Source organism: Podarcis erhardii (assembly GCF_964252035.2).
Source record: "Podarcis erhardii genome assembly, chromosome: 7".
NCBI lineage: Eukaryota > Metazoa > Chordata > Lepidosauria > Squamata > Lacertidae > Podarcis > Podarcis erhardii.
In genome coordinates, this window is record NC_138511.1 from 68,959,465 (window position 1) to 68,986,238 (window position 26,774).

General features: G+C 46.9%; 2 protein-coding genes across 4 annotated transcripts in view; both read right to left on the reverse strand.

Annotated features, from left to right (window-relative positions):
- Positions 1 to 2,132, reverse strand: part of TCEA3 (transcription elongation factor A3) — a 29,817-nt gene extending 27,685 nt beyond the window's left edge. Inside the window, exon 1 of the mRNA XM_081869316.1 lies at positions 1,811 to 2,132. Within this exon, the coding sequence (XP_081725442.1) occupies positions 1,811 to 1,879 (69 nt within the window). The 5' untranslated portion in view covers positions 1,880 to 2,132. The remainder of the gene's footprint in view (positions 1 to 1,810) is intronic.
- A 1,746-nt stretch (positions 2,133 to 3,878) lies between these two features.
- The window catches only part of ASAP3 (ArfGAP with SH3 domain, ankyrin repeat and PH domain 3), a 72,822-nt gene continuing 49,926 nt past the window's right edge, over positions 3,879 to 26,774 (reverse strand). For 2 of the 3 annotated variants that reach the window (XM_081868751.1, XM_081868752.1), the window contains exons 11-26: positions 26,489 to 26,558; positions 24,524 to 24,611; positions 22,449 to 22,497; positions 21,285 to 21,472; positions 19,471 to 19,604; positions 17,930 to 18,024; positions 17,580 to 17,760; positions 17,080 to 17,165; positions 15,788 to 15,903; positions 14,977 to 15,044; positions 13,804 to 13,911; positions 12,338 to 12,581; positions 11,161 to 11,434; positions 10,222 to 10,393; positions 8,931 to 9,053; positions 3,879 to 8,197 (exon numbers count right to left, since the gene is read on the reverse strand). In XM_081868751.1, coding sequence (XP_081724877.1) covers positions 8,123 to 8,197; positions 8,931 to 9,053; positions 10,222 to 10,393; positions 11,161 to 11,434; positions 12,338 to 12,581; positions 13,804 to 13,911; positions 14,977 to 15,044; positions 15,788 to 15,903; positions 17,080 to 17,165; positions 17,580 to 17,760; positions 17,930 to 18,024; positions 19,471 to 19,604; positions 21,285 to 21,472; positions 22,449 to 22,497; positions 24,524 to 24,611; positions 26,489 to 26,558 — 2,071 coding nt within the window. In that variant the 3' untranslated portion in view covers positions 3,879 to 8,122. The remainder of the gene's footprint in view (positions 8,198 to 8,930; positions 9,054 to 10,221; positions 10,394 to 11,160; positions 11,435 to 12,337; positions 12,582 to 13,803; positions 13,912 to 14,976; positions 15,045 to 15,787; positions 15,904 to 17,079; positions 17,166 to 17,579; positions 17,761 to 17,929; positions 18,025 to 19,470; positions 19,605 to 21,284; positions 21,473 to 22,448; positions 22,498 to 24,523; positions 24,612 to 26,488; positions 26,559 to 26,774) is intronic. The other variant, XR_014158317.1, reaches the window with a different exon arrangement.

Sequence of the window (26,774 nt, forward strand, 5' to 3'; positions counted from 1 at the left end):
GGGGTTGTGCGCTCATCTCGCTCTATAGGCTGAGGGAGCTGGCGTTTGTCCGCAGACAACTTCCGGGTCATGTGGCCAGCATGACTAAGCCGCTTCTGGCGAACCAGAGCAGCACATGGAAACGCCGTTTACCTTCCCACCAGAGTGGTACCTATTTATCTACTTGCACTTGACATGCTTTCAAACTGCTAGGTGGGCAGGAGCAGGGACCAAACAACGGGAGCTCACTTCCAAAATACAGATAACCTAATCAAATGTTACTATTAAAGACATAACCCTATGTCCATCACAGGTGAAGCATCTACCCAATACGGTACAACATAGCACATAAACCCCCCAATTGCATTTACAATTGTACTAATAAATTGTTATGAGTTTGATGATGCCCGGAATCCGTTCCAATCCTTGGGATTCTGTGTCTGTGTAATGTCCAAGAGCAAGCTTGCCAAAGCAGCCCCTTCGTCTTGGTAATGGCTTTGGCTGGCGAATTAAGCACCACAATTAGCATAAGCAAAGAAGTTGTTCTGTGCCATAGAACAAATCATTGGGCCTCTCCCCACCACCACAGCCAGTGTTGTTTGAGTGAGCTGGAAGCAAGCTGGAGACATAGAAGGATGTTTAGGATGCCCTGGATTCAAAGCAATCTTATTCTTAAGTAAAATTTGCCGGGGTGCTAATGTCATGAGCCCCTCTATCTTATGCTCAGGTTGCATATATAAGCAAATAAAACCATATGTCCCAAAGGCACCACCATCTCTACTGACCTTCATTCCAAAGATAGCTTAGCTGGTTAGAGTGTGGGGCTGATAACACCAAGGTCACAGGTTTGATCCACACCCCATAAACGACAGCTGTATATTCATGCATTGTATTATTATTATAATTATTTGAATTTATATACCGCCCTATACCCGGAGGTCTCAGAGCAGTTCACATAAAAAGATCACAGTATATAAAATAAAAGTTGGTTCCTTCCAACTCTATGATTCTAAGGAAACCAAACCCTGAAACTCTTGGAGTCTCTCACCGCTTGCAGATTGGAGTGGCGTGTAACTTTATTTCTCAGCCTTTAAATTGTGGTTGCACACACACACACATCTTCCCATGTAACTGGAAGGAGGAAGGCAAAGCTGGGGGTCCTCTTTTCCTCCCCTGTTCCTACACAACATACATTATTTTTACTTCTCTGCTGCCATTCCTTCAGCAAGACACCAGGCAAAGATTAAATTTACATTGCCAGACTCCTGCCAAACACCTGTTGTCTACATACCTTCTCTCCAAATCCTCTTAGGGACTGGCCACTTGGAGATCTGCAGGAGCAAGGGGCGGGGGGGGGGGGGGGGCACTGTCCCTGAAAGAAAGCTGAAGCTCTCACAAATATGATTGAGGTGGGGTGGGGAAGAGAGTGAAAACAAAACTACTCCCCAGATTTTTTGGGGTGGGGGGTGGGAACCTGGCTTTCAAGCAAAGCAAACACAGGAAATAATATATTTTTGCTTGTCTCGGCTCACCTAAAGAGCACAACGATTCTCAGCTGTAACGCAAACCCTGCGAGGTTTTTTTTAAAACCCTGATTCCCCGCCCCGCAACTGTTGAGAGCTGCAGCTGCACCTCCTTCGATTCTGAGGGTTTTGCAAAAAGTTTGCTGATCGGTGAGAAAACCACAGGAAACCACATGAAAAGCAACTGTTTCTTGAAACCCGAAAGGGACCTCCCAGTGCCAGCGACAGACTCCTGCGAATTCAAGCAGAGTTAAAACAGAAAGCACACAAGCAAAGCGAAAACACAACACGCGCACCGTTTCTCTTACCATGTTCTTCCTGGACACCATCTTATCCAGCTTTCTGCCTATTCGGATCAGCTCCTCCGCTTGCCCCATGGCTTCTCCTCTCCCCAAAAAACACAAACAAACCTATGCCACGCTTCAGTAAGGCGGGCGCCTGAAAATATTTAACGCGGAGTCGCCGGGGGGGGGGGGCAAGAAACGGACCCAGCTGGATCCGGATCTGGTTTTAGGACAGTTGTAGTTGTTGGTTTTTGGTGACTTTTGGTGTTTTTTAAGAGGCGGGAACGTACTTGCGGAATAAAGGGAAAGTTTTCGCACTCACTGGAGAAGTTGGACGCGGAAGGAAGGCAAGGGGGCGAAATAACGCAGGCGTGCTGGAGAGGGGAGGGGCCACTCGGTCACTTATAAATGACGGCCAGGCAGTCAAAATAGCACCAGGGGGCTGGGCTAAATATAGGAGCCGAGGCTTAAGGGGTGGAAAGATTTCAGGCGGGTGGGTGCGGGGTGGGCTGGATACTGAGGCCGTCTGCAGGTGGCTGGAAGGGCCCGGGGAGCGAGAGGCGTTCTCGGGGCCCTTCCAGGCGCCCTTTCCCTCGGGCTTCCCCGGAGATGGGCGCAGCTTTCAGTCTCCTTTGCACCTGCAAAAGTTTGTTGGCGGAGGTACTGGCTTCGCCCGCAAAGAGGTGCGTAAAACTGGCCTCCGAAACGCCTGTCTCTCTTTTGCCCCATGGCGCAAAGGTTCCGGGGTGCTGCAGAAGGAAAGAGGGGGGAGGCGGCCCCCCCGAATGCAGCATTGTCGCATTTTTTTTTTAAATCAGCAAAGTTATTGCAATCTAAAAGAGGGATTGGACACACACACACCCCACCCCACCCCATTAAGTCCAAAGCTGTCTTCGGGAAAAGTAGGGCACGCAACCACTAACTGGTTGCCGGTTCGTTTCCGTACCCAATTCAAGCTGTTCCCCCACCCCACCCCCCCAAAAAACCCCACCAACCTCTGAAAGGCTGCCTTCTTCCCCACAGAACCTTTTGGGTGTTCAGATCAGCAGAGGGAGCTCTCTTGGTCGTTTCATTGCCCCCAGAAGTTGGTGTGTGTGACAGCCTGGGAAAGGGTGCCCCTAAGTTGTGGCACTCCCCCCTCTGCATCTGAGGCCTTCATTGCGTTATTCCTGCTGTGTGCTTTGACACCCGAGATATTGGCCCCCAGTCAACTAAACACTTGCACTAGCAGGAGCCAGTGCAATGAGACTTCCCCCTCAATTCTTCCCCCCGCCCCACCCCAAAATCATCCCGTGAGAATTCCCTGAGCTGCATGTTGTGGGGCAGTTGGTTCCTTTTACATATATTAATTGCATATTAATTGCATTCATACATAACAATTTCAGTATTTGTATAGGGGTTCTTCCAAGTGGGGCAGATTGTTCCGTCTGGCAAGCTAAGATGCTTTGCACTGAGAGAGCAATCATAGTGTGACACTGAATTCCTCCCATTTGTCAGCGTCTTCCTTATTCCTGTGACATTTGTTTTAAACCATCTTTAATGCTGTATTTTTGAATTGCTAGGAGCTCCTTTGGGACCTTATGGTGAGGAGAGAGTAGTAAATCAAATGAACCCCAACCCCATCTGGGGAAACATACACTGCCCAGGAAAACTTTCTACATTGTCCTTTTGACACTAGGTGAATATCTTTTTTTATTGCCCTACATCAGGTGTGTGATATGTTGCTGCATTGCAATCCCATCAGCTCCAGCAAGCATGCCCAATGAATGGCCAGGGATGATGGGAGCTGTAGTACAGCAACATCTGGAGGGCCAAAAATTCTCCACTTTCCAGGAACTTTTAACCTTAAACAGCTTGGAGGCTTACTGCCAGGTACTCATCCAACTCCCTCCCTCCTTCCCCCTCTCTTACCTACTGCTCCTTTGCTACTGCCCATGAGGACTAGGAGGATGGCTGTGGTTTGTTTGCATTTCACTCCAGATCCTTGTGTAATGAGTTGATATGCAAATATTTGAAATAAATAAAACTATGGTGACAGGAAGCCAACTAGGGCATGAATCACACCAAAGTACTACTAGTAGAAAGAAAAAAAAATCATCAATCAGAACTTTTATTAGAAACAAAACAAAAAGATAGGAACAAAAAACAGTACATTTTCAGGTGGCATATTCAACTTATCTCCCAACAACTTTTTGTCTTTTTTATATATAAAAATGCAGTATTTCAGAGAGCAGCAGACTTGTGGTATCAGCCCCATCCCAGACGAGGGTTATGTTGGTCCAAGAAAACAATCACAGATCCAAATACCTGTGTGGTACTTTTAAACTCAGTGCAAACAAATTTTGGAGGGGGTAACCGGGTTGAAAATTTCTGCAACAAAACCAAGATAGGTTCCTGGGAAGACACTCTGAGGGAAGCAATCTAGTTTAGAGGTATATGACAGGCCTGTGGCACACACTCAGGAGGAATGGCTGGAGAGGGCTGTCTCCAGGGTCTGTTGCCAGAGGCCATCACCCCACTCTGCCCAATGATGGGACTGGCCCTGCTTTCATTAGTTTGGGAAATTGGGGGGAAATGAAGCACAGTCCTGCCCCCCTGCTCCGAGTGCTGAACTCAATTTGAGATAGCTTCAAAGTATTAGCTAACATGTAAACTTCTATACAAGGAGCCTCTAACGTGACACCTATAGTTGCCAGTGTACCCAGTACCTTCCATGGCACCCAAAAAAGGGTGCCACATTGCCTCAAAAAATCAACAAGGCGAGAGATAATGTTTGCTCTTCCTGTTTCCACTGGCTCAGCCTCTCCCTAGTACAGCAAAGTTATTATGCCATGCCCCCCACAGCAGCCATTCTGTGACCTAAGGCACTTTTTACAGAAGTTCTAAATGTGGCCCACTGACCCAAAAAGGTTGGGCAAACCCTGTACTACACAATAATTACATATTTACAGAGTGATCTTAAAGGGCTGCTGGGCAGCAAGGAATGACTTGGGATAGAGTACAAGGATTGCTATGCCAGTGGCTGGAATCATGAACAAACACTTTGCACTGCAACGTTTTGTTGCAGCCCCCTTTATATCACCCTCTTTTTTTGTCTTTGAGACAATTAGAATCCTATCTTTTAAAGAAGTAGAGGAAGATCTGTGATAATTAGGTAGGTATACTTTGTGCCAGAAGCCAGATTCTGTGCACAGAATACACACATAAATCCAGGTTTGAGAATGAAAATGGGAGTTTCCTGTTTGTCCCATCCAATCACCTCAATGGTTATTCCATTCATGTATTTGGTCAGGAACCCCACAAACTGAAACAGGCCTATTAGTCCTTACCATATTCTGTGTCAGTGAGTTCCACAGGACTGTCGGGCACAAGACAACGAAGCAGAAAGACATGAACACAGCAAACTGCATAATGCCCCTTGTCTCCACGTCCCTTCTTCCTGGAGAATGTATGCTGGGGTTGGCTGAGGGAACAATACTTACTCTGCTAGTAGACTTTCTGCCCAATGTACTAGGCTTTACTTAAAAGGAACATAAAAGCCTGCCTTACACGGAGCCAGATAAAAACCAAGCTAGATGGATCGTTTATTATCTGGTAGCAGCTCTCCAGGGTTTAAGGTAGGGAATCTTTCCCATCTGTACCTGGAGATGCCAGGGACTGAGACCTCCTTCTGCATGCAAAGCAGATGTTCTCCCCACCAAGCTACTCACCTACAGCTGGTAGCTGAGCAAAAATAATAAATTCAGCTCTGGTTGTTCTTAGTGCTGAAAAAGCAGCTTAAAACAACATTGCTTGTTTAAATCATCTTACATCTGGGGCCTGGTTTGATTCCATTTTGGAAACCAGCAAAGTTTTCGCTGGCCGATGCATCCACATTATTCATGCATCCTTTGCAAAGAAATCTGCAGGGTGCTCACTGTGGAAAAGAACCAGCTGTTTAAAGATTGCCCTGAACTTTTCACACCCTGGGGAAAGGGCCAGAGCATGTATAGTGATATTGCTTCTCTTTAAAACTGGTCAAACCAGAATGGAGCATTTGAAGGCGAGGACGGACGTGGTATTTAAAAGGGCAGTCACAGTGAGTTCTTCACCCATGAGAGCCAAACTGGATTTGCTATTTCCACAGCAGATCTACCTATCAGCAAGAAAACCCCACGGGTTCAGACATCTACTCATCTTTCTGATGGGCCATCCACCTCTAAAAACGTGGTACATTCACATTTATTCATTTTTTTAAAAGTAACATTTTAAAAACAGTTGCAAACCTAATTGTGGGATTTGGGGAGGGATTTCATTGTCGGGGAGAACTACCAATTTGGCAACTCCCACAGCTGCTTTCCTTTTTGTTCAAAATTTAACCATTCTGCAGACTTGCAGAATTGGTTTTCTCATAGCTTGGCAGGAGAGGATCAAAAATGGGACAAGGGCACTTTCCAAACTGGCTGAGCTGTTCTAAAAATATTGGGCTGGATCTTATGGCGTACTGCCCTACCAACCTCAGTCTGCTCTCAGCCAGCCCACACTGGCCTGTCTTCTTAACGACAGCCAGTCCTGGCTCCCAGCCTCCTCCATACCCCCTGTACCACTCAGCAGCGAACAAAACAGGGAGAAAACTAGAATTACTTATCTGCATCTGCCCTTGGCTCTAGGTCCGCCTACTGTTGGCCTCCCTGCCTTCCCAGTGGTGGCTGGTGCCCAAATCCAAACAACAAGAAGTTTAGATTCAGCCTGAAAAGCTTCCAAAGTGCAAGCAGCAGTGGTTTCAAAACATTACACAGAACTCACAGATTCCACAGGAAGTTATCAGGAGCTCCATAATGTAGAAAATCAGTTTGTTCTCTGTTGCTCCAAGAGTAGAGCCAAAGACTGGAAGTCACAAGGAAACAGATTTTGGCTAATAGGAGACATGTCCTAATTGCTAGAACTGTTCGACAGAGGAACAGACGGCCTCATGAGTTGGTGGTCTTTCCTTTGCTGAAGATATTTAAGCAGAGGTGCAACCAGTTACAGTTGCAAGATTCCTGCAGTGTGCAGGAAGTTGGACCTCTAAGCTCCCTTCTGACTTAAAACAGTCTATGATTCTGTAATTCTGTTAGTGATAATGGCAGACAGGCTGGTCAGTATGGGCCCTAAGACATTTTGCAGCCTGAAGAGCTACAGATGCCCTCACTTCCCACTAGCGCCCAAGACTTTGAAAAGCTTTGCTTTATCAGACATGAGTTCTGCCTTTCATCAATCTTCTTCATTTGAAGGGCAGTGACTTCCATGGGACATGGGAAAGCTGTGGCTGTCCTGGCAGAATACAGTCCCTGAAAGGTGAATAGCGGAGGCAAGCCCTGGAGTTTGCACACCATTATCCAACTTCTCCAGCAGCGCACACCTGGTGCCTAACAGATATAGCCACACAGGAACCTGCTTTATGCAAAGTCAGACCACTGGCCCATCTTGCTCAGCACGATCGACACTGATTGGCAGCAGCGCTCCAGGGCTTTGGGCAGGGGCCTTCTTCATCCCCTCCTGGAGATGCCGTCGGGAATTGAACCTGGGACTTTATGCATGAAAACAGATGCTGTACCACTGAGCTGCAGCCCTTCCCCCTAAAGGGCACTCTCAACTGACTAGGCCAGTTGGGACCAACCAAGGCTCTCAGAATCCTCTGCACGCAGCAGATGTGAAGATACTCTGCACTGGATGAAGAGATGCAGAAATGGATCCATGAGGGTAGGGTATTTGACCTCCACTGGGGGAACAGTGACGTGAATCCTCATGGGGCTGAGGCAGGATGTGCAGCAGCTCTGAAGCCCTGCCAAAGGCCTGGCTTGGTTCTCCAAGTCTCCAGCATATATACATTTGCTGCATGTTTTCAGATTTCTCTTGGAAGCAGGGCTCATCCCTCGTGACTGTCATAACAGAAGCCGAGATTGCTACGAAACCAAACACTGCACTACGAGTCTGAATTCCACCCAAAGTGTACATTTGGTCTTGAGCAAGAAAATCAAACGGCGGCAGAGATGACTTGGAGATGGAGCCTCCACAGCCAACGAGAAGATACCTCAGTTGCGTGAGGCTGCAAAAAGAAGCCGGAAAAAGTCGACCAAGAAACATCAGCAGAGCTCCTGTCCTTTCTCCTGGTCCTGCTTAACAACAGCAATGAAAACAGTAGCCAAGCCAAAGCCAGTGGCTTCTTCCCAAGGATATGATCAAAGAAGTAATTACACAGATGGCATCCTATGGAGAAGACCAGGCTCAAAGGAGATGGGGCGAGTCCACCTTAGGTCCGCAAAGCAGCTCAGGCAGACTCCTCTCTGCAGCTGGAACGTGAACAAAATGGTCCCATCAGTCTTGCAATGGGTGGACAAAGCTGGAGGGGAAAACTCCTGTTCTTGTGCCATCACCTTCAATGAAACCGATCTGTTGGGGGGGGGGGGACAAGACGGAGACGGGATCAAAAGGGGTGAGGGAAGGCAGACGAAAGAGAGGCTCTTGCAAATGTACCTTTCATAGCACCTGCCTTATTATTCCCTCCTCCCCAAACATTCTTAGGTGCAAATCTGCAATGAACCTTCCGCATGACCGCAATCATTTCATTGTTTTTGAGAGTGTGACTGCGCTCTTTTCCTTCTGTATAATTGATGGGATATGCCTGCAACGAGGCTCGCTCTTTCGATTTGCAGAAATAGCAGTGGTGACCATGACAGCCTCCTAATCTCTGCTTAACCAACATGTCCGTAGCAACCACCAGTACTTCCCAGACAAAATTTGAGTAGAGCGACCAGAGTATCCACTGCTGAGTATGATGAGCACAAGAAGTTTCTGGTGTCTGCTGTGGGGAAATGTCAGGAACAGCATTTCTGGAATACTGGGCACACTTATAAAGATGGATTTCACTAGCGGGAGGGAAAAGGGAAGGGGAGAGGTATGACGTAAGGAGCCTCAACACATCACTCATAAAGAAGGGAAAGAGCGCAATTGTACAAGGAAATGATTATAGTGGTGCAGAAGGTCCATTGCAAATACACACCCATGTTGGAAAAAACATGCCTTTGATAGCACCATCCTCCTGCCTTCTTTCCTTCCTTCCCTCCCAAGCTAGAAGGAACAGTGTTCCCCCACTTTGTCCCATGGAGGAAGCAGCAACACTCACCCAACTTTGATCATCCTCTTCCCGCGTCACCACAATCACTTCACCCTTGGAGAAAGTCAACTCCCGAGCCTTGTCCCCCTTACAGTCAACCAAGGCCATGACTCTCTTCGGCCGTCCCTTAGCCTGCAAAAATGAAAAATGGTAGTCGTCAGTTTCACACAACCCTCTTTCCCTTGTGTCACTGAGCCACAGCCCTTCCGTGGTTCTGTGAAGCCAAAACAGAATTGCAAACCGGCACCTCATTGATGAAAGGGTGAAGAGTCACCCACCCCTAGCCACAGGTTACCCAACCCTGCTGAAAGCCTTGTCACCCATTCTGCAAGCCAGCAGGGGAGAACCTGTGACACGTCCCCCCCCCCCCCCCCCCGGATGTTGTAAGACTACATCATGCCTGATATGCATATTTATTGTGGATTTTGGGGGGGGGGTTAAGCTGTTTGAATCTTCACACTTAGCCTTGGGGTTCTTAGCAATCTCTGCTGGGCACCCCTATACCATATTTACTCGAATCTAATGCTCACCTTTTTTGGTCAAATTACACTGCAAAAATCAAGGTGCACATTAGATTCAATGGCACATTTACATTCACCAGCAGATACTTTTATTGGTTTCAAGGTTCTGAAAATTAAGGTGCGCATTAGATTTGATAGTGCATTAGACTTGTATTTACTAAAGCACGTGTTGCCCAGTCTTCAGCCAAAAAAAAAGAAGAAGAAAAAGAGGAAAGGAAAGCCTCCTGGAGAGGCTTTTCAATATCTGTAATAAGAGAGTTCTTGTCCTAAAGGCTTGCAATTAAGACACAACTCAAAAGGAAAAGGGGTTGAGAGGGAAGAGGGAAAAAGCAAACGCAGGTATTAGTCCTTAGTTACAGATTTCTTCTAACAAGCAGCTGGAATGGAAACAGCTCAAGGAGGAAGAGAAGCCAAAGGTTTCCGGGCTCTCAGCTGATTCAGTCCTGCCTCTCCCTGTGCTATAGCCTGCACATATCACCATAGGAAAGTTCTACAGCTCTTCCTGCCTTTGAAGCTCACAAGAGGTCCATCATTCTTTCCTACCAGCCATACATGCTCTTCGCCTGAAGCCTCTAGGGGCAACCACAACCTCTTTCCACAACAGCCTTTATCATCTGAACTTACTTCTCAATGGCTCGATTACTGAAATGGATGCACACTGACCATTGGCCCCAGATACCAAATGCTGACAATGCTCACAGATGTTGTGTTCAAGAGGAAATCCCAAACCACGTGGAAAACTTGTTTGAAACACAGCATCACCATCTCACAGAACTCACCGGGGCAAACCTTCTTGGCATCGGCACGGGGGGAGGCGTCTGGGCCAGCATCGGAGACTTGCAGGAAGGCAGTTCTTCTGGGCAACCAGAGCTCTGAGGGGAAAGTGGGGTGCCAGGCAGCTTGCCCACCGAGCCACTACTGATCCGCCGATAGGATCGGGTGCTCTCAGAGCTGTAGAGGGAAGAGAAAGCACATGTAAACGAAGGGTAACTAAGGAACCTCCTGCATGCCAGGAAAGAGCAGCGCCACAGGCAAAAGTGGGTGGAGCCACAGATGTGACTCTAACCCTTGTACACTCCAGCCAGAAACACATCTCCCTACCAGGCAAGCAAGAGGCTTCAAGGGCACATTCCAGCCAGGCAAAAGCACTCAAGGGAGGTGCAGATCAAGGCTGGTATGGGCTGTGGCCGAGTGCAAGTCCTGAACCCCAGGCCCGAGGTTTTCCAACCTAGCCCTAGAGCAAGGGTAGCAATACATGCTTGGTGGTCTGCACTCAGTTCAGACCTAAAAATAGTTTGGCTGAGGCAGGACAGAAGGGAGCAAAGGCTCCATCTGCACTACGCTTTTAAAGCATCATCATACCACTTTGAACAGCTATGGTTTCCTCTAAAGAATGCTGGGAAGCCAGAGTGCTTTAACAATTGATCCCTCTCTCTGCAGAACTCTGGGAAATGCAGCTGTGGGAGAGGAACAGGGGGTCTCCTAACAACTCTCAGAAACCTTAACAAACTACATTTCCCAGGATTCTTTGGGGGGAAGCCATGACTGCTTAAAGTGGTACGATACCGTTTTAAAAGTATAGTGCAGGTGGTGCCAAAATCAGTTTTCCCCAGGCCATTTATGGTAACCATACCTTAGACTAGGCCCTTGAAGCCACTGCTAACCTACAAGGTGCTTGGCTTTCAGGCCTTTCCACAACTGACACCTCCCGGTCTCACCTGAACTTGACCGGGTTGGCTTGTCCTTGTTCTGGAGAGGTCCCAGGAGAAGGCTGTAGCACTGTCGCCTGACTGGGGTCCGATCTTCTGCGCAGGGATCCACTTTCCTTTTCGGAGCAGGTTTCCCAGTAGGCTGTGCCTTTGACTTCCACAGAATTGCGGAAGCTCGATGGCTGCCGGGACGTGCCACCATCTGGCATTCCAGGAACGCTGGAAGTGGACAAGTGCCGCCCCTCAGGGACATCTGGCGACTGAGGCAAGGACTCCGAGGGGTCTAGAAAGAAATGGGAAATGAATTACTTACTGAAGCAGAAACCGAGATCTCAGAATTACATTGGCTAAGTAAACAGAAGGATGGAGGGTTGTGGTCAATGTTAGCCATACTCAAGAGTCATCTATATCCACAGAACTATGATACCTAGCACCCATAATTGCAGTTCTAAAGATCCTTCAGGGAAAGCCATGTGTTTTAAATGTATAGTGTGGATGTAGCTAATGCTAATGGACACGACTAACTTAGGCCCTTTAGTTTTAATGGGTCTATTAGGAATAAAACCTAGTTGGGTATTATCCTGGACACTTTTTTCATACCTGGAAGGAGTGAGCAGTAAATAGAAGGTATCAGGCAATGATTTTAGAGCTTAATGGAGATACTGGATACAAGCTCCCAATGGATGCTAAGATCTTTCTACTCGGAGCACATAGGCAGCTGCTTAGGAGTTTGGTGATTACAGGGAGGGCATTACTGACTGCAAAACTGAAGGCTAGAACATCTGCTGGATATGCAAACATCAGAATGTAAGAATCAGAAAGTATGTCTGTACACATAAACTTAACATAATAAATATTTTTGTGAGGGAAAATTTTTTAATCAGAAGATGGGTTCCATTTTATTCAACTCTCCAGCCAATGTGCCCCAAGAAAATGTCCATGTAGAATCTTGGCTATAGTCTAAGATATAATGCATAGACACACACATACAGTATGTATAATATAAATATAATACATGGGTTTTACGCACATTGTGAATTTAGATATTGTATAATTTGTGTCTCTCTGTGTGTATACACACTTCATTTTCCAATTGCAACAGACTTGCTCTTTTTCTACTGGGGCTCTGATGTACACCTTTGTGCAAAGCATGTGGTCAGCCTTGTCACCGCTTGGCTCTACTTACCCAAAGCACTCTGCCCTGGTTTTGTCTTGGAATTCCCTCTGGTGGGATTTTTGACTGGCAGCGGTGGTGGGGTCTCCTCACTTTTTGAGCTTCGCAGGCCAGGCCGTGAGGGGACCAGGATGGTCTCGTAGGTCTTGTTGCTGATGTCTATACCTGTGCAACTCCACCTGTTTGGAGGGAAGAGGGCAGGCTGGCCTGTGGTCGGAGACGATGAAGACCCAAAAGACCGCTGCAGTGGGCTCACCTATCGGAGAAAGCAGCAAAGCTCTGTTTCAATATCCCTATACCTCTTAGCTCACTGTTCCCCAGCCTAGTGCCTCCCAGACTTCGTTGGATTACAGCTTCCCTCATCTCTCACCACTGAGCCATACTAGCTGTTGTCTCAAAACATCTGGAGCACATGACATCAGAAGAAGACTGTACTAGAGGCTCATTCCCTTCTTTCACTGCACTCAGGACCAGTTCCTGAAGCTAACCCTTCCTCTGAGTCTTAAGGGCCTCTCCATGGCTCCAAAGCACATTCCAATTTGAGGCAGCAAATGGTGTCGAAATTGGTGCACATCTGAAGAGATTTGTGAGACACGAGCAAGAGTGAAGACCATAGGAGTGAACCAGAAGAGCCCTAGCTAAAGACCCATCTACTTCAACACTCCACTTTTCACAGTGGCCAATTTGATGCCTCCTGAAAACCTACAAGGAGGATACAAAGGCAACAGACCTCTCCCACTGATGCTTCCCAGCTGGTCTCGGAGACAGACTACCTCAAACCATGAGGTTGTGTGGCTGGAGAGAAAGTAATGGGGTGAGAGAAACGGGCCAGTCTAGGCAGGTGGAGGACCTTGCAATGAAGTTACAGTCAAGCTGTAACTGTGGGTGCAATGTTTATGAACCTGTTGAAGGCTTCTACCAGCTCCTTCCTTGTACAACCCCAGGCTGGCCATGTAGGTCCAGCCCTCAGAACCCAAGAACAGTCTTCCTGGATTAGACCAGAGGCCCATCGGGTCCAGCATCCTGTTCTCACAGCGGCCAACCAGATGTCTATGGGAAGCCCAAAAGTCGGACATGAGTGCAACAGCGACACTCCACACTTGTGATTCCCAACAACTGGTATTCAGAAACATTCAGTCTTAGACAATGGAGGTAGAACATAGCCTGCCCTCCATGAATGCCTGACCATCTTTTAAAACCCTCACAGCATCTGGTGGGAACAAATTTCATAACCATGTGCCCTCTGGTTTCCCAACCACAGGACGTCATTTACCAGGCAACCAGAGGGCAAGACATCCTTACAGCAGCTTCAGTTCTTTGGTCTGAAGAGAAGTACCTTCAGAGGATTTACACTGCAGAGGACAGACTACAAGTTCCATGATCCCTAACCACTGGCCATGGTGACTGGGGCTGATGGGAGCTGGGCTCCCCACTTCTGAATTAGGACAAACGCAGTCAGAGCTCCTAACACACAGCACCTTCTCATCCAGCTCATCTTCACTGTCGTAAGAAAACTCCTGAGGGGTTTCCCAGTCGTAGTCCAAGTGTATCTGGGAAGCCAATTTCCCCGCCTGGGCTTGCTCCAGCTGTAAACAAAGAGGACACAGAGACTCCATTGTCAGTTTACCAATGAGAAAGACCCTTCTGGTTCCTGCAAGTGATGTAGTGCTGCAAAACCTAACACACTTGGGGACACAATGAGGCTTACCCCCCACCCAAAGAATCATGCACTGGAATCCTTCCAAATGCTACAGGAGGCAATGATGGGTCTGCTACTAACAGTGCAAACCATATCTACTCAGAAGTAAGTCCCACCAAGCTCAATGGATTCAACAACCAAGGAAATGTGGAGGCCAGAAACCGTCTTGGCTGTGAGTCCCAGAAGACATGCTCCCTGCAGACCTTTTCCATCTGGCCTGGGAAGGTGGAACCTTGACTGACTCCAGCTACAAAAGCTGAGGCTGCTGAACGGACTCTTGGGCGGGGGTATTGTTGGGGGGGGGGCATTGTTGCTGTTACTGATTTTTTATATATCTTAATTTTAGATCTTATAATTTATATGGAAATTGCTCAATTTGGTTGCATATTTTTGATGTTTTATTTATTGTTTATGACCATTCTTGTTACGTTGTGATTATGTATTTTTTTCCCCATGTTGCACGCCACCTTGAGCATCGTTTGAACTAGGGAAAGGTAGCATACAGATTAAATTAAGTATGCATTCATGTAAATCTTCTTAGGATTGTAGCCATAGCCAGTCAATTGCAGCTCACTAACAAGCACTGTTTGCAGGGTCCCCTCTGCCTGGACTTCAAGAACCCTCCGCAAGCCACACCCCTTACCAGTCCTTAGCCACACCCTCCTCAAATGCCTTTGCCTGTCTGGAATGTGGCCATGGACAGTGACAATGCCCACCTTTCCTTCAAGGAGCTCAAGATGACATACCAGATTCTCTCCTTCCTATTTAACCCCCACAGCAACCCCACGGGGTAATTAGGGCAGCAAATAGTGCCTGCTGCAAAAATCACCTAGCTAGCTTCATGGCTGAATGAGAAATCGAGCTCTGGCGTCTCAGGTCCATCACTCTAACCATCACACCATGTTGGCTCTCAATGCTTCACAGATGACCCCTAGCTTCACCCCCAACCTACCAAGTCTTCACACTCGGCATGCTTGTACCTCCTTGCTACATCCAGAGGTGTTTCGCCAGCTGCATTTACTGAACAGAGAGAGAAAAACAAAGCAAGGCTGTAGAAGGTGTGGAGGGGGGGGAAGGGGCATTTTAATATATTACCCCCACTTGAAAGAGGGCATAGAGCTCTTGACGTATGTGGGCATCCCTTGCACTTGAGCCAGAAGCTGCACTTAGTGCAGAATGCTTCAGCATATAACACCTCGCTCACAGATCTGCACCGGCTGCTGACTTGCTGCGGGGCTGAGTTCAAGGTGTTGCTGCTATCAGTATAGAAAGCCCTTCATAACTTTGCCTCCGAGATCTCCTTACCCCATATATATCCGCTTCAATCTGCAGAACTGCTCCTGTTACAGGTGCCACATAATACCTTTCAGTGTGGCGGCACCTAAACTTCGGAACTCCCTGCCTATTGACATCAGCCGGGCACCTTCACTTATCAAGTACTCTTTTCGGCACCTGCTAAAAACATTTTTGTTTAGGCGAGCTTATCCAGAATGCCGATGTGTGTTTTAACCTGCTTTTATTTTATCGTCAATTTAATTGTTTTCCTGGACACTTTAAATTGTTGTTTTTAACTGCTTTTACCAAAAATTTTAGGGTCTAATTATTATTATTATTTTGCAAACTGCTTTGATGTTTTTTGCAATCAAGCAGTGTATAAATTTTATGAAATAACCAAACCAAGGCTCATTTTGTGCATGCCTGAAGAGAAGTGTGCTTATGTATTTGTGCACCTTAGAGGAAGTCACCTGGGGGACGTACCCTACCTGCATTTGTAGAGGCTTTCCCCTTCAGCAGGAGCTTGATGCAGTTGGGCTGATTATACTGGGCCCCATAATGCAGGGCTGTGCTCCCATCTGGAGTGGGCCGGTCCAGATTTCCCCTGAACACAGACAAGACAAACGAAGGGCAAAATCCAGCTTTTTAAAAAAAGAAACTGAAAACACAAAGCCTAGTTTGTCAGTTCTCATGGCTGCAGGGAGATCTCCTTAATCTTCCCCATGCCCATCTCCTCTCTCCAGGCTTTTCAGTCACCCCCTCCTGTCCTTACTTTAGAAAAAAGTCTGAATTAGCCAGAAATTCAGAGTCTTGGGGTTGTGTGCAACGCAGCACTAAGCAGATAATTCCGTCAGCACCAGGATTTCTCCTTGTGCAACAGAACAGTCTCTCCCTAAATCTGTTCTATGAGTTCCCTCAACCCTCCAGAGCAGATTTTGGGGAGGCATAGTGTGTGCACGGGATGGGGGGTGGGGAGGAGAGGAGGGGAAATCCCCTTGCACTAATGCAAAATTTTAGTTGAATTCCGCCTATACGTTTTACAAATGGGACCTGCATCAACAATAACACACTAAACTTAATGAGAGTAGAGAGACTATAGCTCAGAGGCTGCATGCAGAAGGACGCAGGTTCAGTCTGCCTCATCTCCATGTAAAACTGGGCAAGACCTTAGCCTTAAACCCTGCCAGTCAATGTGGACAATACTGAGCTAGAATAACTAATGATTTGACTTGGGTAAGGCCACATTCTATGTTCCTCTGAGTTCAGGGTTCTTGCCAGTCATTCCTTCCAAACAGGACACTCCATTTCTCTATCCCCACGCATCTAGTTTTATATTTCTTTCTAACATTTCTCACATTCTGTGCCCACTGAGCATGCTCAGTTCTTATCAGGCTATTTGGGAGGGCAGGGATCTCCTTAAGTTTTTGTGTCTAAAGATTTTGTACCTTTGGAAAACTCAAGATTCCCTTAAGCAAGCTTGATAACTCCTCCTTGGTCATGTCTGCACCATACATTAAAAGCACATGGCTCCTGGGAACTGCAGTTCCCTGGCAGAAGGGTACAATTCCTGGCACTCTTTATGAACTACACTTCCCAGCATTCTTTGGGGGTGACACTGATTTCTCAGTGGCCCCATTTCTATCACCAGCTGTGCCCACTATTAGGCAGAGTGATATCACATCCAACTGAACCTGATAGCACAACTCTACGTGCAGAATTCTGCCTTCCTGCATACTTCCTTGTCTATAGGTAGTGGAGAGTTCTCCACGCTGAGCCTTACCCGTTCTGAATAATGAAGTCAACCAGGGGAAGGGAGGTCTTGTTGGCATAGCGCACAGCCAGATGCAAAGCCCGCTCACCTGGTTCCTATGAGAAGGGCAAAGAGGCAATACTGTACTTTGCAACCCTTTTTGTGCTAGTGCTCTGCTCTGACAGATCAAGTCAAATGGAGTGGGGGGAGGACAAAAACCAACCAACCACAAGTCAAAGGAAATCCTGTGTAAGCTGCCTGGGTGTTGGCTCTGGATCAATATCTACTGTTTGGGCTCCCTGCCTCTACCAACCACTCCTATATCGGGAAGTTTTTAATGTTTGATGTTTTACTATGTTTTTTATATGCTGTAAGCTGGCCAGAGTGGCTGGGGAAACCAGCCACCACAATGTGGCAGGCCATTACTTATGGGGTCTTGTGATGCCGAACCACTTCCAGCTAGCTAAGTCATGGCTCACACCTCGTTCCAGTGTTTCCCCCATGCACACACCCTGTTTTATTCTGCTCACCTGGCCTTCGGGGCTGGCTAGAGGTTTGGACAGGTCGTGGCCCTCTGCAAAGGCCTGAAGCAGAGCCAGGAGATCTCTGCTCCGGATTGCTTCCCAGAGGCGGCAAGGCTCATCCCTGGCCGCTTTGTGAACGTACTTGCGCTCCATGTACTTGGCCATGATGAATTCCTTCCGGGCATTCCTGCATGGAGGGAAGATGGAGAGGTCTCAAACACGGCACCTGTCGTCTAACCCACTGCAGTGCAGTAAACCCTGCCCACAGCTGTCCCAGGGTGGGCTTGAAGCGCCAACCTTCTGGTTCACAACCAATGCACGCACGCACACATCTGCTCGTTTCAGTTTCTACTCACATATCGCTGCTTGAGGAGGGTTTCGGGCTAACGGGGACTGGCAAAGTGGCCTCCATGACTTCATTAAACTTGGCATTGCCAATGCTGACTGCCAGCTGTAAGAACAAGGAAAGGAACCGGTGTTACTGGAGGGGAGACGTAACTCCATGAAGCATCGAGGACATACAGGCTCTGGGTGGGTGGGTGAGGGGAGGTCCTGGGCAAAATCTCTCCCTGCCGGGCCCCCTCTTCTGTTTTAAGAGGCCTTCCCAGGCTTCCTGACAATGGTTTGGGAGGATCAGTGGTGCTCTGAGAAGCAATGAGAGTGCACCATTAAAAACACTCCCCACAATGCCCCAGGGAAACAGGGCATTGTGGGAAATGGGAACGTAGGCTAGACCCAACTGTCTGGCCAGGGGGGTAGAAAATGAAAAGGAGGCCCAGGGCAGGCATCAGCAGTGGGTGCTGCCTAAGGATGCCATGTGACAATAATAATACTGTAGATAGAAGAGCTTCCCATAGGTGTCCATTTGGCTAGCTGGTATGGCAATCCAAGGCAAAAGGCCTCCCTCACCCTTCCCTACTCCGGACAGCAAGTGAAATCTATTTTGCTTAGGGAGCCGTTAGAGGAGGACAGAGATAAGAGGATTTAGGAAACTCTGTGCTGCTTAACTTTCTGTATATGTTGCCTCAGACATTTGGGCAGCACCAGTGATGGGATGATTTGCTCTGGCTACATTTCTAGAATATGTTTATGCATTTTGATTACTTTCTCTTATCCCTGAAAATCTAAACTACGCTAAAAGAAAATGACGGCATTTTAACCCAATATATATTTTAAGTCCCCACAACCACCCTGAAGGTATGAAAAGGCATAGAGTATAAAAAGGAAAAGGGGTCCCTGATTAATTCTCCACAAGGAGCCTTTCCTTCCTTATTTTAGGGCCAGGGTGGGGAACATACGTTGGACTACAATTTCCATCACCCCTGAGTATTGACTGTTCTGGCTGGGGGTGATGGGAGCTGGAGTCCAGCAGCTTTAGGAGGGCCACAGGTTGCCTATTCCTATTTTGGGCTATCAAGCTTCTGCCTTTCCCGGCGGCGTCACTTTACAGACAATCTGTTGCTCTTAGGAACACAGCAGCCACCGTCATGCAAGAAGAGATCTAAAGCAGCAGGACTGGGGAAACTATGGCCCTCCAGATGTTGTTGGGACTACAACTCCCATCACCCTTGACCACTGGGCCATGCTGGCTGGGGATGATGGGAGATGGGAGTCCAGCAATACCTGGGGGGGCAGAGATCCCCTACCCCTCATCTAAAGCAACCCCAAGGGCACTTAGCCGGTTCCTGCTAGATTTAAAATCCGTTTGTAGGCACAAAAATACCTGGTTTTACACCAGATTTAGCTGTTGTGCCGGTGAGTTCAGGATGCCAAAGAACTTGATGCCAGGATGGAGGAAGCAACTTTGGCAGTGTCGCTACAAAAGAGAGAAGTAAGGAGGCAAAACAGAAGTGGGGGAAGGCGCCCTCTGTTTCCAACACACAGCCTTTGTGCTTACCAGCAGTTCAGAAGTGCTGAGCACATCCAGGGTCAAAGACTGGATTCGGGAGTAGTGCACCCCCAACTCACGGTGGATCCCTGAACACTCGATGCATGTCAGAATGCCAAGGTTGGTGGAGAGCCACGTGGGATCTGAGAGAGAAACCAAGTACAGAGATGCTACATGAAAAAGGCGTTTTCTCCCCGCCAAGACACATTCCTTTCCCACCTTGACATGTAAGCAAGTTACAAAAGGAGAGTGGGTACAAGCTGTTGGAAGCCCCATGGAAGTGAAGGCAATGGCTAAGAGACTCTCTGACACAGCCCTCATCCATTTCAATTGGGGTGACATGGAAATATTCCCATTGGACAAATATAGGCAAAACGTTTATTAGTACAAAATGGAAGAGAACTCATTCATTTATGAGGAATATTATGATTTTTAAAATGCTGATCTATGACAATAATAAGTATGAACATACTCTAAAAACAAGAATATGTATAATTGTATGATAAAGTAAGATGTAAAGATATACTTGTGAGTAATAAAGGAAAAACTAATAATAATAATGGAAATATTCCCATTGGATCAGAAGGCTTATGGAGACTTGGGCCTTGGATTTTGTAAGAGGTGGCATCAATTCAAATCCTTTCTTAAGGCAACCAAATACAGTTGTAGCCAAACAACTTAAGAACTGAACTTCTTAACAAAAATAAAAGCTTGACCCACACAGTAAATAAAAACATACAAGTGGCAACCATTTTGTATAGGGGGTCCATTCCTGGCCCCTGAATGTGTTGGTGGAGCGCCCATAAGCCCACCACCACCCTCTTCTGGGTCCAAAAGGACCCACATGTCAATTGGACGTGTGCAAAGCTGCCAACCCCTGTACATAAAAAACAAAATCTTAGGTTCGAGCATGGATGCATGTCGTTGTCTAAAGCTGAGCAGCCTTCGCTGCAAATTTAGTGGCATTAAACATTACAGATATGTCTGTACCAGACACCAGATAGGTAGTAATATCCATATCACTGCTAAAGATTTCTCTAAATATTTTTGCCTAGGTATTTAGTGCAAGTAGATAAATAGGTACTGCTCCGGCAGGAAGGTAAACGGCGTTTCCGTGCACTGCTCTGGTTTTGCCAGAAGCAGCTTAGTCATGCTGCCACATGACCTGGAAAAACTGTCTGTGGACAAACATCAGCTCCCTCGGCCAGTAATGTGAGATGAGCGCCGCAACCCCAGAGTCGTTCACCACTGGACTTAACTGACAGGGGTCATAGAATCATAGAGTTGGAAGAGACCACAAGGGCCATCGAGTCCAACCCCCTGCCAAGCAGGAAACACCATCAGAGCACTCCTGACATATGGTTGTCAAGCCTCTGCTTAAAGACCTCCAAAGAAGGAGACTCCACCACACTCCTTGGCAGCAAATTCCACTGTCGAACAGCTCTTACTGTCAGGAAGTTCTTCCTAATGTTTAGGTGGAATCTTCTTTCTTGTAGTTTGGATCCATTGCTCCGTGTCCGCTTTTATTTCACAGTTTTAGTATACTATGTAGCGTGCATGACATCCTCTAGCCAGGGGCTACCACATAACAAAAGCAGCAATCTCTGGAGATTTTCTAAAATCTTCCTTCCAGAAAAGTATGACTTCATGGTCTGCAAATGCAGGTGTGCGTTGCAGAGCAAAAGTGGATTTTGCTCAGATAAGCATTCCTCTTCTCCCTGCTGCAATTTTAAGGTGGGGAAAGTACTGGGAAAATCTGGACAAGGCAATGGCATCCACATCCTTTCATGCTGTGTTGCAGCACCCATCCCTGCTGCACCTACCTGGGGCTCCGCAGTCACAGCATTGTCTGTTGCCTGGCATGTTCTTCACCTCGCCAATGATGAGTTTGGTGAGCTCCTGCAGCCCCCCATCTGCCATGCTGCCGGCCGAAGACACGCACCCCCCTGGGTCCCCCTTGAAAGCATTGCTGAGTGCTTCGTCCTTGCTGTTCTGGAGCACCGACACCCACCTGGTTCGTGGGAAAGAACACCCATCAAGAACCCATTTAATTTGCAGGCCAGGACAAATGTCTTTAGTGACTGCAGTCACTAAAGAAAGACCTTTTTTACATTTAAAGAAATATTTTCATTTCTTTAAACAAGAGCGCATACTTCAGTAACATTCAAGAATTTTTTTAAAAAACCAATACAGGTGAATACGAATTTAACACAGACACACAAAACATAAAATTTGGGTTGTTTTATTCATGGAAAAAATAATTGTCAGTGTTGGGAGGTAGTAACGTTTCAAAACAGATTTGCTTTATTTATAAATATCAGGATATTGCCCTCCTGATCTTATGATACTATTACCTAAAGATGAAAAGTTACTAGGCATTTGAAATAGCAGACCACTGGGGTCACCTATCTCATTACTGTCCACACTGACATCCCACCCGCACTATACATTTAAAGCAGTGATTCTGCCACTTTCACAGCCTTCCCAAAATGATTCCCAAGAACCGTAGCGTGTTAAGGGTGCTGGGAGCTGTTAGGAGACCACTGTTCTCATCAGAGAGCTACAATTCCCAGTGTTTCTTGGGTAGAGGGGTGGACTCTTAAACCGCTCTGGAAACTGTAGCTCCGTGCAGGGAACAGGGGTCTCCTAACAGCTCTCGGTACCCGCCACGAACTATCATTCCCAGGATAGTTTGGGGGAAACTGGCAGGCAGTGGCTCTCGAAGGTTTCAGACCAGGATGTGGAAATGACAGGGGTTGAACATGATATCTTTTTGCATGCAAGGCAGATTCTCTACCACTGAGCAAAGGGCCCTTTGGGAGAGAAAAACAAACCAAACCAGGGATGTAACAGCAGGAACAGAAGTAAGAACATATTTATTTCCCCCTTAGCGAATGATTGTTCCCCTCACTAATGCTACATGCAGTTTTCCCCAATCAGAGGGGCAGGAGGCTTAAGGCAGAGCGAACAAGCAGCAAGGGACTTACACAATACATTCGTGCTCATCCTCTGCTTGGAAGTGGTAAGTCCTGTTATCTGCAAGGAGAGGAAACTTGGATGGGTGAAAGAGTAAAGAAGCATGAAACTTCTCTCAATTTGTAGCATAACAACAACAACAACAACAACCAGAGTTCATGGCATTTTAAAATGGGAAGGGAGCTCAGTGGCCATCCAGCTGCTCAGTCCAGGAATCTTGCAATCTCAGCTGCAAAGAACTGTCCCCTCAATGCAGCTGCATGTTCCCAAATGGTAGGAAGCGTTAGACCCTTTGGCAGCTGCCTGAATATCAGGGCCAGTTCATACTGTGGCTTAATGCAGACTGCAAACCCTCCTCCAACTACTGCAGCCCCTAATTTCTCCTCCCTAAATATGGAGATTCCCTACACTTTGACAATCCGAATAGGAGATCTATATCAATTGCCTAAGGAATCTCTGGATTTATGGAGAAGTTGTGGGACAGCAGTAGCTGGAGGAGAATGCTGCCTGGACCAGGGGAAATTAAAGGGGTTTGTCATCTGCATTAAGCCAAATCCTGGACAGTCCCTCAATCTAGGGCTGGGACAACCCCTGCATAGTCCCAGCCTCTACGCATAAAGAGCAAAGAGCAGAAATGTTAAGCATATATGTGCAACTTCATGCAAAAGAAGAAAAAGACTTATAAATTGGGTGGGCATACACAGAACTAAAGAACAGGGCACCTGTGCATGTCGTCTCAGCCCAGGAATTTTTATTTGGTAGCAGAAATGTGCTCACAGTCCTTTCACACAAAAATACAGTCCTGGTTTCTTCCACCGAAGTTTTATTCATTTTAGAATTCTATTTTTCGTTTTGTTTTTGTTGCTGTTGTTAGAATACTGGGAGTGATGTGTCCTTGGTGATCTACTGCAAATCACCCAAAGACCAACCAATAGTTAAGAACAAACCCTTTACATGTGGCTAATACAAACCAAGTCAGGCATATATATTTGTAGCTTTCACAACAGTTCACAGTTCTCAATGATAGGTTAAAAATATGTTACAACAATTCCGGGAAGGCAAATTCTGAAGGATTCATTAAGAAATGATATTGTTTGTGATATTTTGAAACAACAGATTTCCAAGATACAGTTCAAGTGTTTACATTTTCTTATTTATTATGCATCGTTGTATATTGTGGAGTGGGCAATGATATTTGTATGAATTATAAGAAAGGAAAATGTTTGTAGGTTTAGTATAAACTGTATATTTTCAAAAAATAAATTACAACCCCCAAGTCACTATTTAAAAAATGAACATATTTAAATGTTTGTTTTTCAGAGTTTCAGATGAAACTGATTTGCAGCTGACCTCTGGGGCAAAGTTCAAATCAACCTGCAGAGCACCAAGTGTTTTGCTTCAGAAAAACTGCTTGATGTTATCAATACTCTTGATACTACCACCCGCAGGTAAATGAGTTGTAAGAGTTAGGTAAATGCCAATAAACTGATGTTAACCATTCTACCACGTCCTCATTCCATGCATGTAACAACATAGTTGAATCCCACCCATTGTTGTTGGTTTGGGGCATCCGTCTGCCTTGAGAGACAATGGAGTGCGCCTTCAGGGGTGAATTCAAACCACTATGTTAGCAGCACCAGTGACCTCCCCAGGGCACAAACCTGGGCAGTGTGTATGGAGTTCCTGGGCTGCCCAGATGACAAGATCCTCCTCTCAGCCTCACTCATGTGGCCCAAAGGAAAGCAGAGCAATAAGTTTGGTACCAGCTTGGCTGCAGAAGCTGCTGGAAGGAGGCATTCAATAGCCATCCAACTGTCCTAGGGACTCCACTCCAGATTTGTGTAGGATTTACTCCTTAGTCTTTTCTTCTCCCAAAGAGATCCTACAAGCCAGTGGAGGTTTAGGATCAGAGCTTCCCTTCCCTTAGATGAGCTATCTTCCAACGCTGACAACCCCCCTTTGCCCCTCCCTTTCCTCTACAGCATTGTGCAGAAACTGCCTTCTTGACCGTCAGACCTGCCATTGGTCTCACCCGCTCAATCCCGCCTGCAGGGTGCATGAAGTACAATGGTTTAAATACACTTACGTGTCACAAGGTCAAAGGACTTTTTATCCTCTGGGTGAGGCCTCACTTGGCAGGTCAACAGATTTAACTTGACGGGAGGCCGATTTATCTGCAAAAAAGGCAAGAGAAATGGTAGTGGGGTAGCAAGCAGACTCTTCCCTATGGCCTCTATTCACACTGAGCTCCCTGAGCTTCAGACTGGAAAACTATGGAAGTGGAATGGGCAAGATTCCTCCGTATCTACAATGTACCACATAGGAGTAGAATGGAGGCTATAGGACAGGGGTAGGCAACCTAAGTCCCGGGGGACGGATGTGGCCCAATCGCCTTCTCAATTCGGCCTGTGGACAGTCTGGGAATCAGCGTGTTTTTACATGAGTAGAATGCGTCCTTTTATTTAAAATGCATCTCAGTTATTTGTGGGGCCTGCCTGGTGTTTTTACATGAGTAGAATGTGTGCTTTTATTTAAAATGCATCCCTGGGTTATTTGTGGGGCATAGGAATTTGTTCCAAAATAAAGTCTGGCCCACCACATGGTCTGAGGGACGGTGGACCAGTCCATGGCTGAAAAAGGTTGCTGACCCCTGCTATAGGATTTTCTCTGGCACAGAAAATACCAACTCTAACCACAAGAGGGCATATTCAAACCACATATTAGACACATATGAAACCTGGTCAAATCACCTTGTGGGTTTAGGGTTTTCTGTTTTTATTTTACCACATCAAAGTGCAATTTACAAAACCAGACCTGACACAAGCAGCAATCCATAACCACTGGGGGGAAAGTGGTTATGACCACCACAGGAAGGTCTGAGGACCACACAGGCAACAAAAAGAAAACAGTACGAGTTAGGATGCGGAAAGGAATGAATTGCTGTTGGCTTCCCATCTGTCTTGAGAGACAATGGAGTGCACCTCTGGGGGTGAAGTCAAACTGCTGGATTAGCAGCACCAAAGTGACGTCCCCGAGGTGGAAGCCTAGGCTGTGTATATGGAGATCCTGGGCTGCCCAGAGAGCAAGAACCCCCTCTCGGCCTTGCTGATGTGGTCCAAAGGAAAGGAAAGCAGTATGTTTGGAAACAAATACCTACAAGAAAACTGGATGAAAGAGAATGGAGAAAGAGGAGCTGGCCGAGGAACATGGAAAATGATTTCTGAGAGGTGAAGCAAAGACAGGAGAGGGACCTGGGGACCCAGCCTCCCTGCTAACCACAGGCCCCATCCGAAACCACCTTCAACAGAGTGGCAAGATATTAGCAGGGCAAGCCGAGAGAGGCAAAATGATTTTATTTCATTTTGTTATTCCAGTGGTACCTCGGTTTACATACGCTTCAGGTTACAGACTCCGCTAGCCCAGAAAGAGTACCTCGGGTTAAGAACTTTGCTTCAGGATGAGAACAGAAATCTGGCGGCGTGGCAGCAGTAGGAGGCCCCATTAGCTAAAGTGGGCAGTTCGAGGTTAAGAATGGACCTCCGGAACGAATTAAGTTCTTAACCCGAGGTACCACTGTATTACACTTACTTCCCTCCATTTCTCCAAAGAGCTGGAGGTGGCGTAGACACTTTCCCGCCCTCTCCCTTTCAGCCTTCTGAGGGAGGAGAGACTGAGAGATAGGGATGGACCCAAAGACACCCAGTGGGTTTCATATGACTGAGTGTGGATTTGAACTCGGGCTCTCCCAGATTCTAGGGTTACCACTCTGACCTCTTCACCACACAGTGGCTCTTGTGTGGGGACAGCTATTAGAAGGGAGTTAGGGAACCTCCAGCCACAGGTCAAGTCTATCCTGCAAGCCTCCACATTTGGGCTGCCCGGTGGTTTTCCCCAACCACACACACCTGCCCCACACCGGACATCGCACATTCGCTAAAGCCTTGAAGGAATTCCTTTAAAAAACCTTAATGCACATCAGTGCGGACACACCTGTAGCTTTCAGGCAAGGAGGCAAGAATTTCCACACCCACCTCCCATAAGCCCTACTTACCGTGCTGTGCGAAATAGTGAGGCATCCGTATTTCACGCCACACTTCCTCTTCTGCCACACTTTCCGAATCCTGGGACACCAAGAAAGAAAGGCAGTGCAAATCCAGTTTTAGATCCCAGATTATCTCCCCTGGAAGTCACAAATGGCAAAATGCTGGACTTCCTGTCTTTAGAGGCTTGGCATGCATTTTCTTTTGGCAAAGGATCCTGCCAAGTTAATGGTTGTGTGTGGGGAAGTACTTTTGCACCCTAAACACTAAATAATTTTATTGTAGTGGGATCATTGC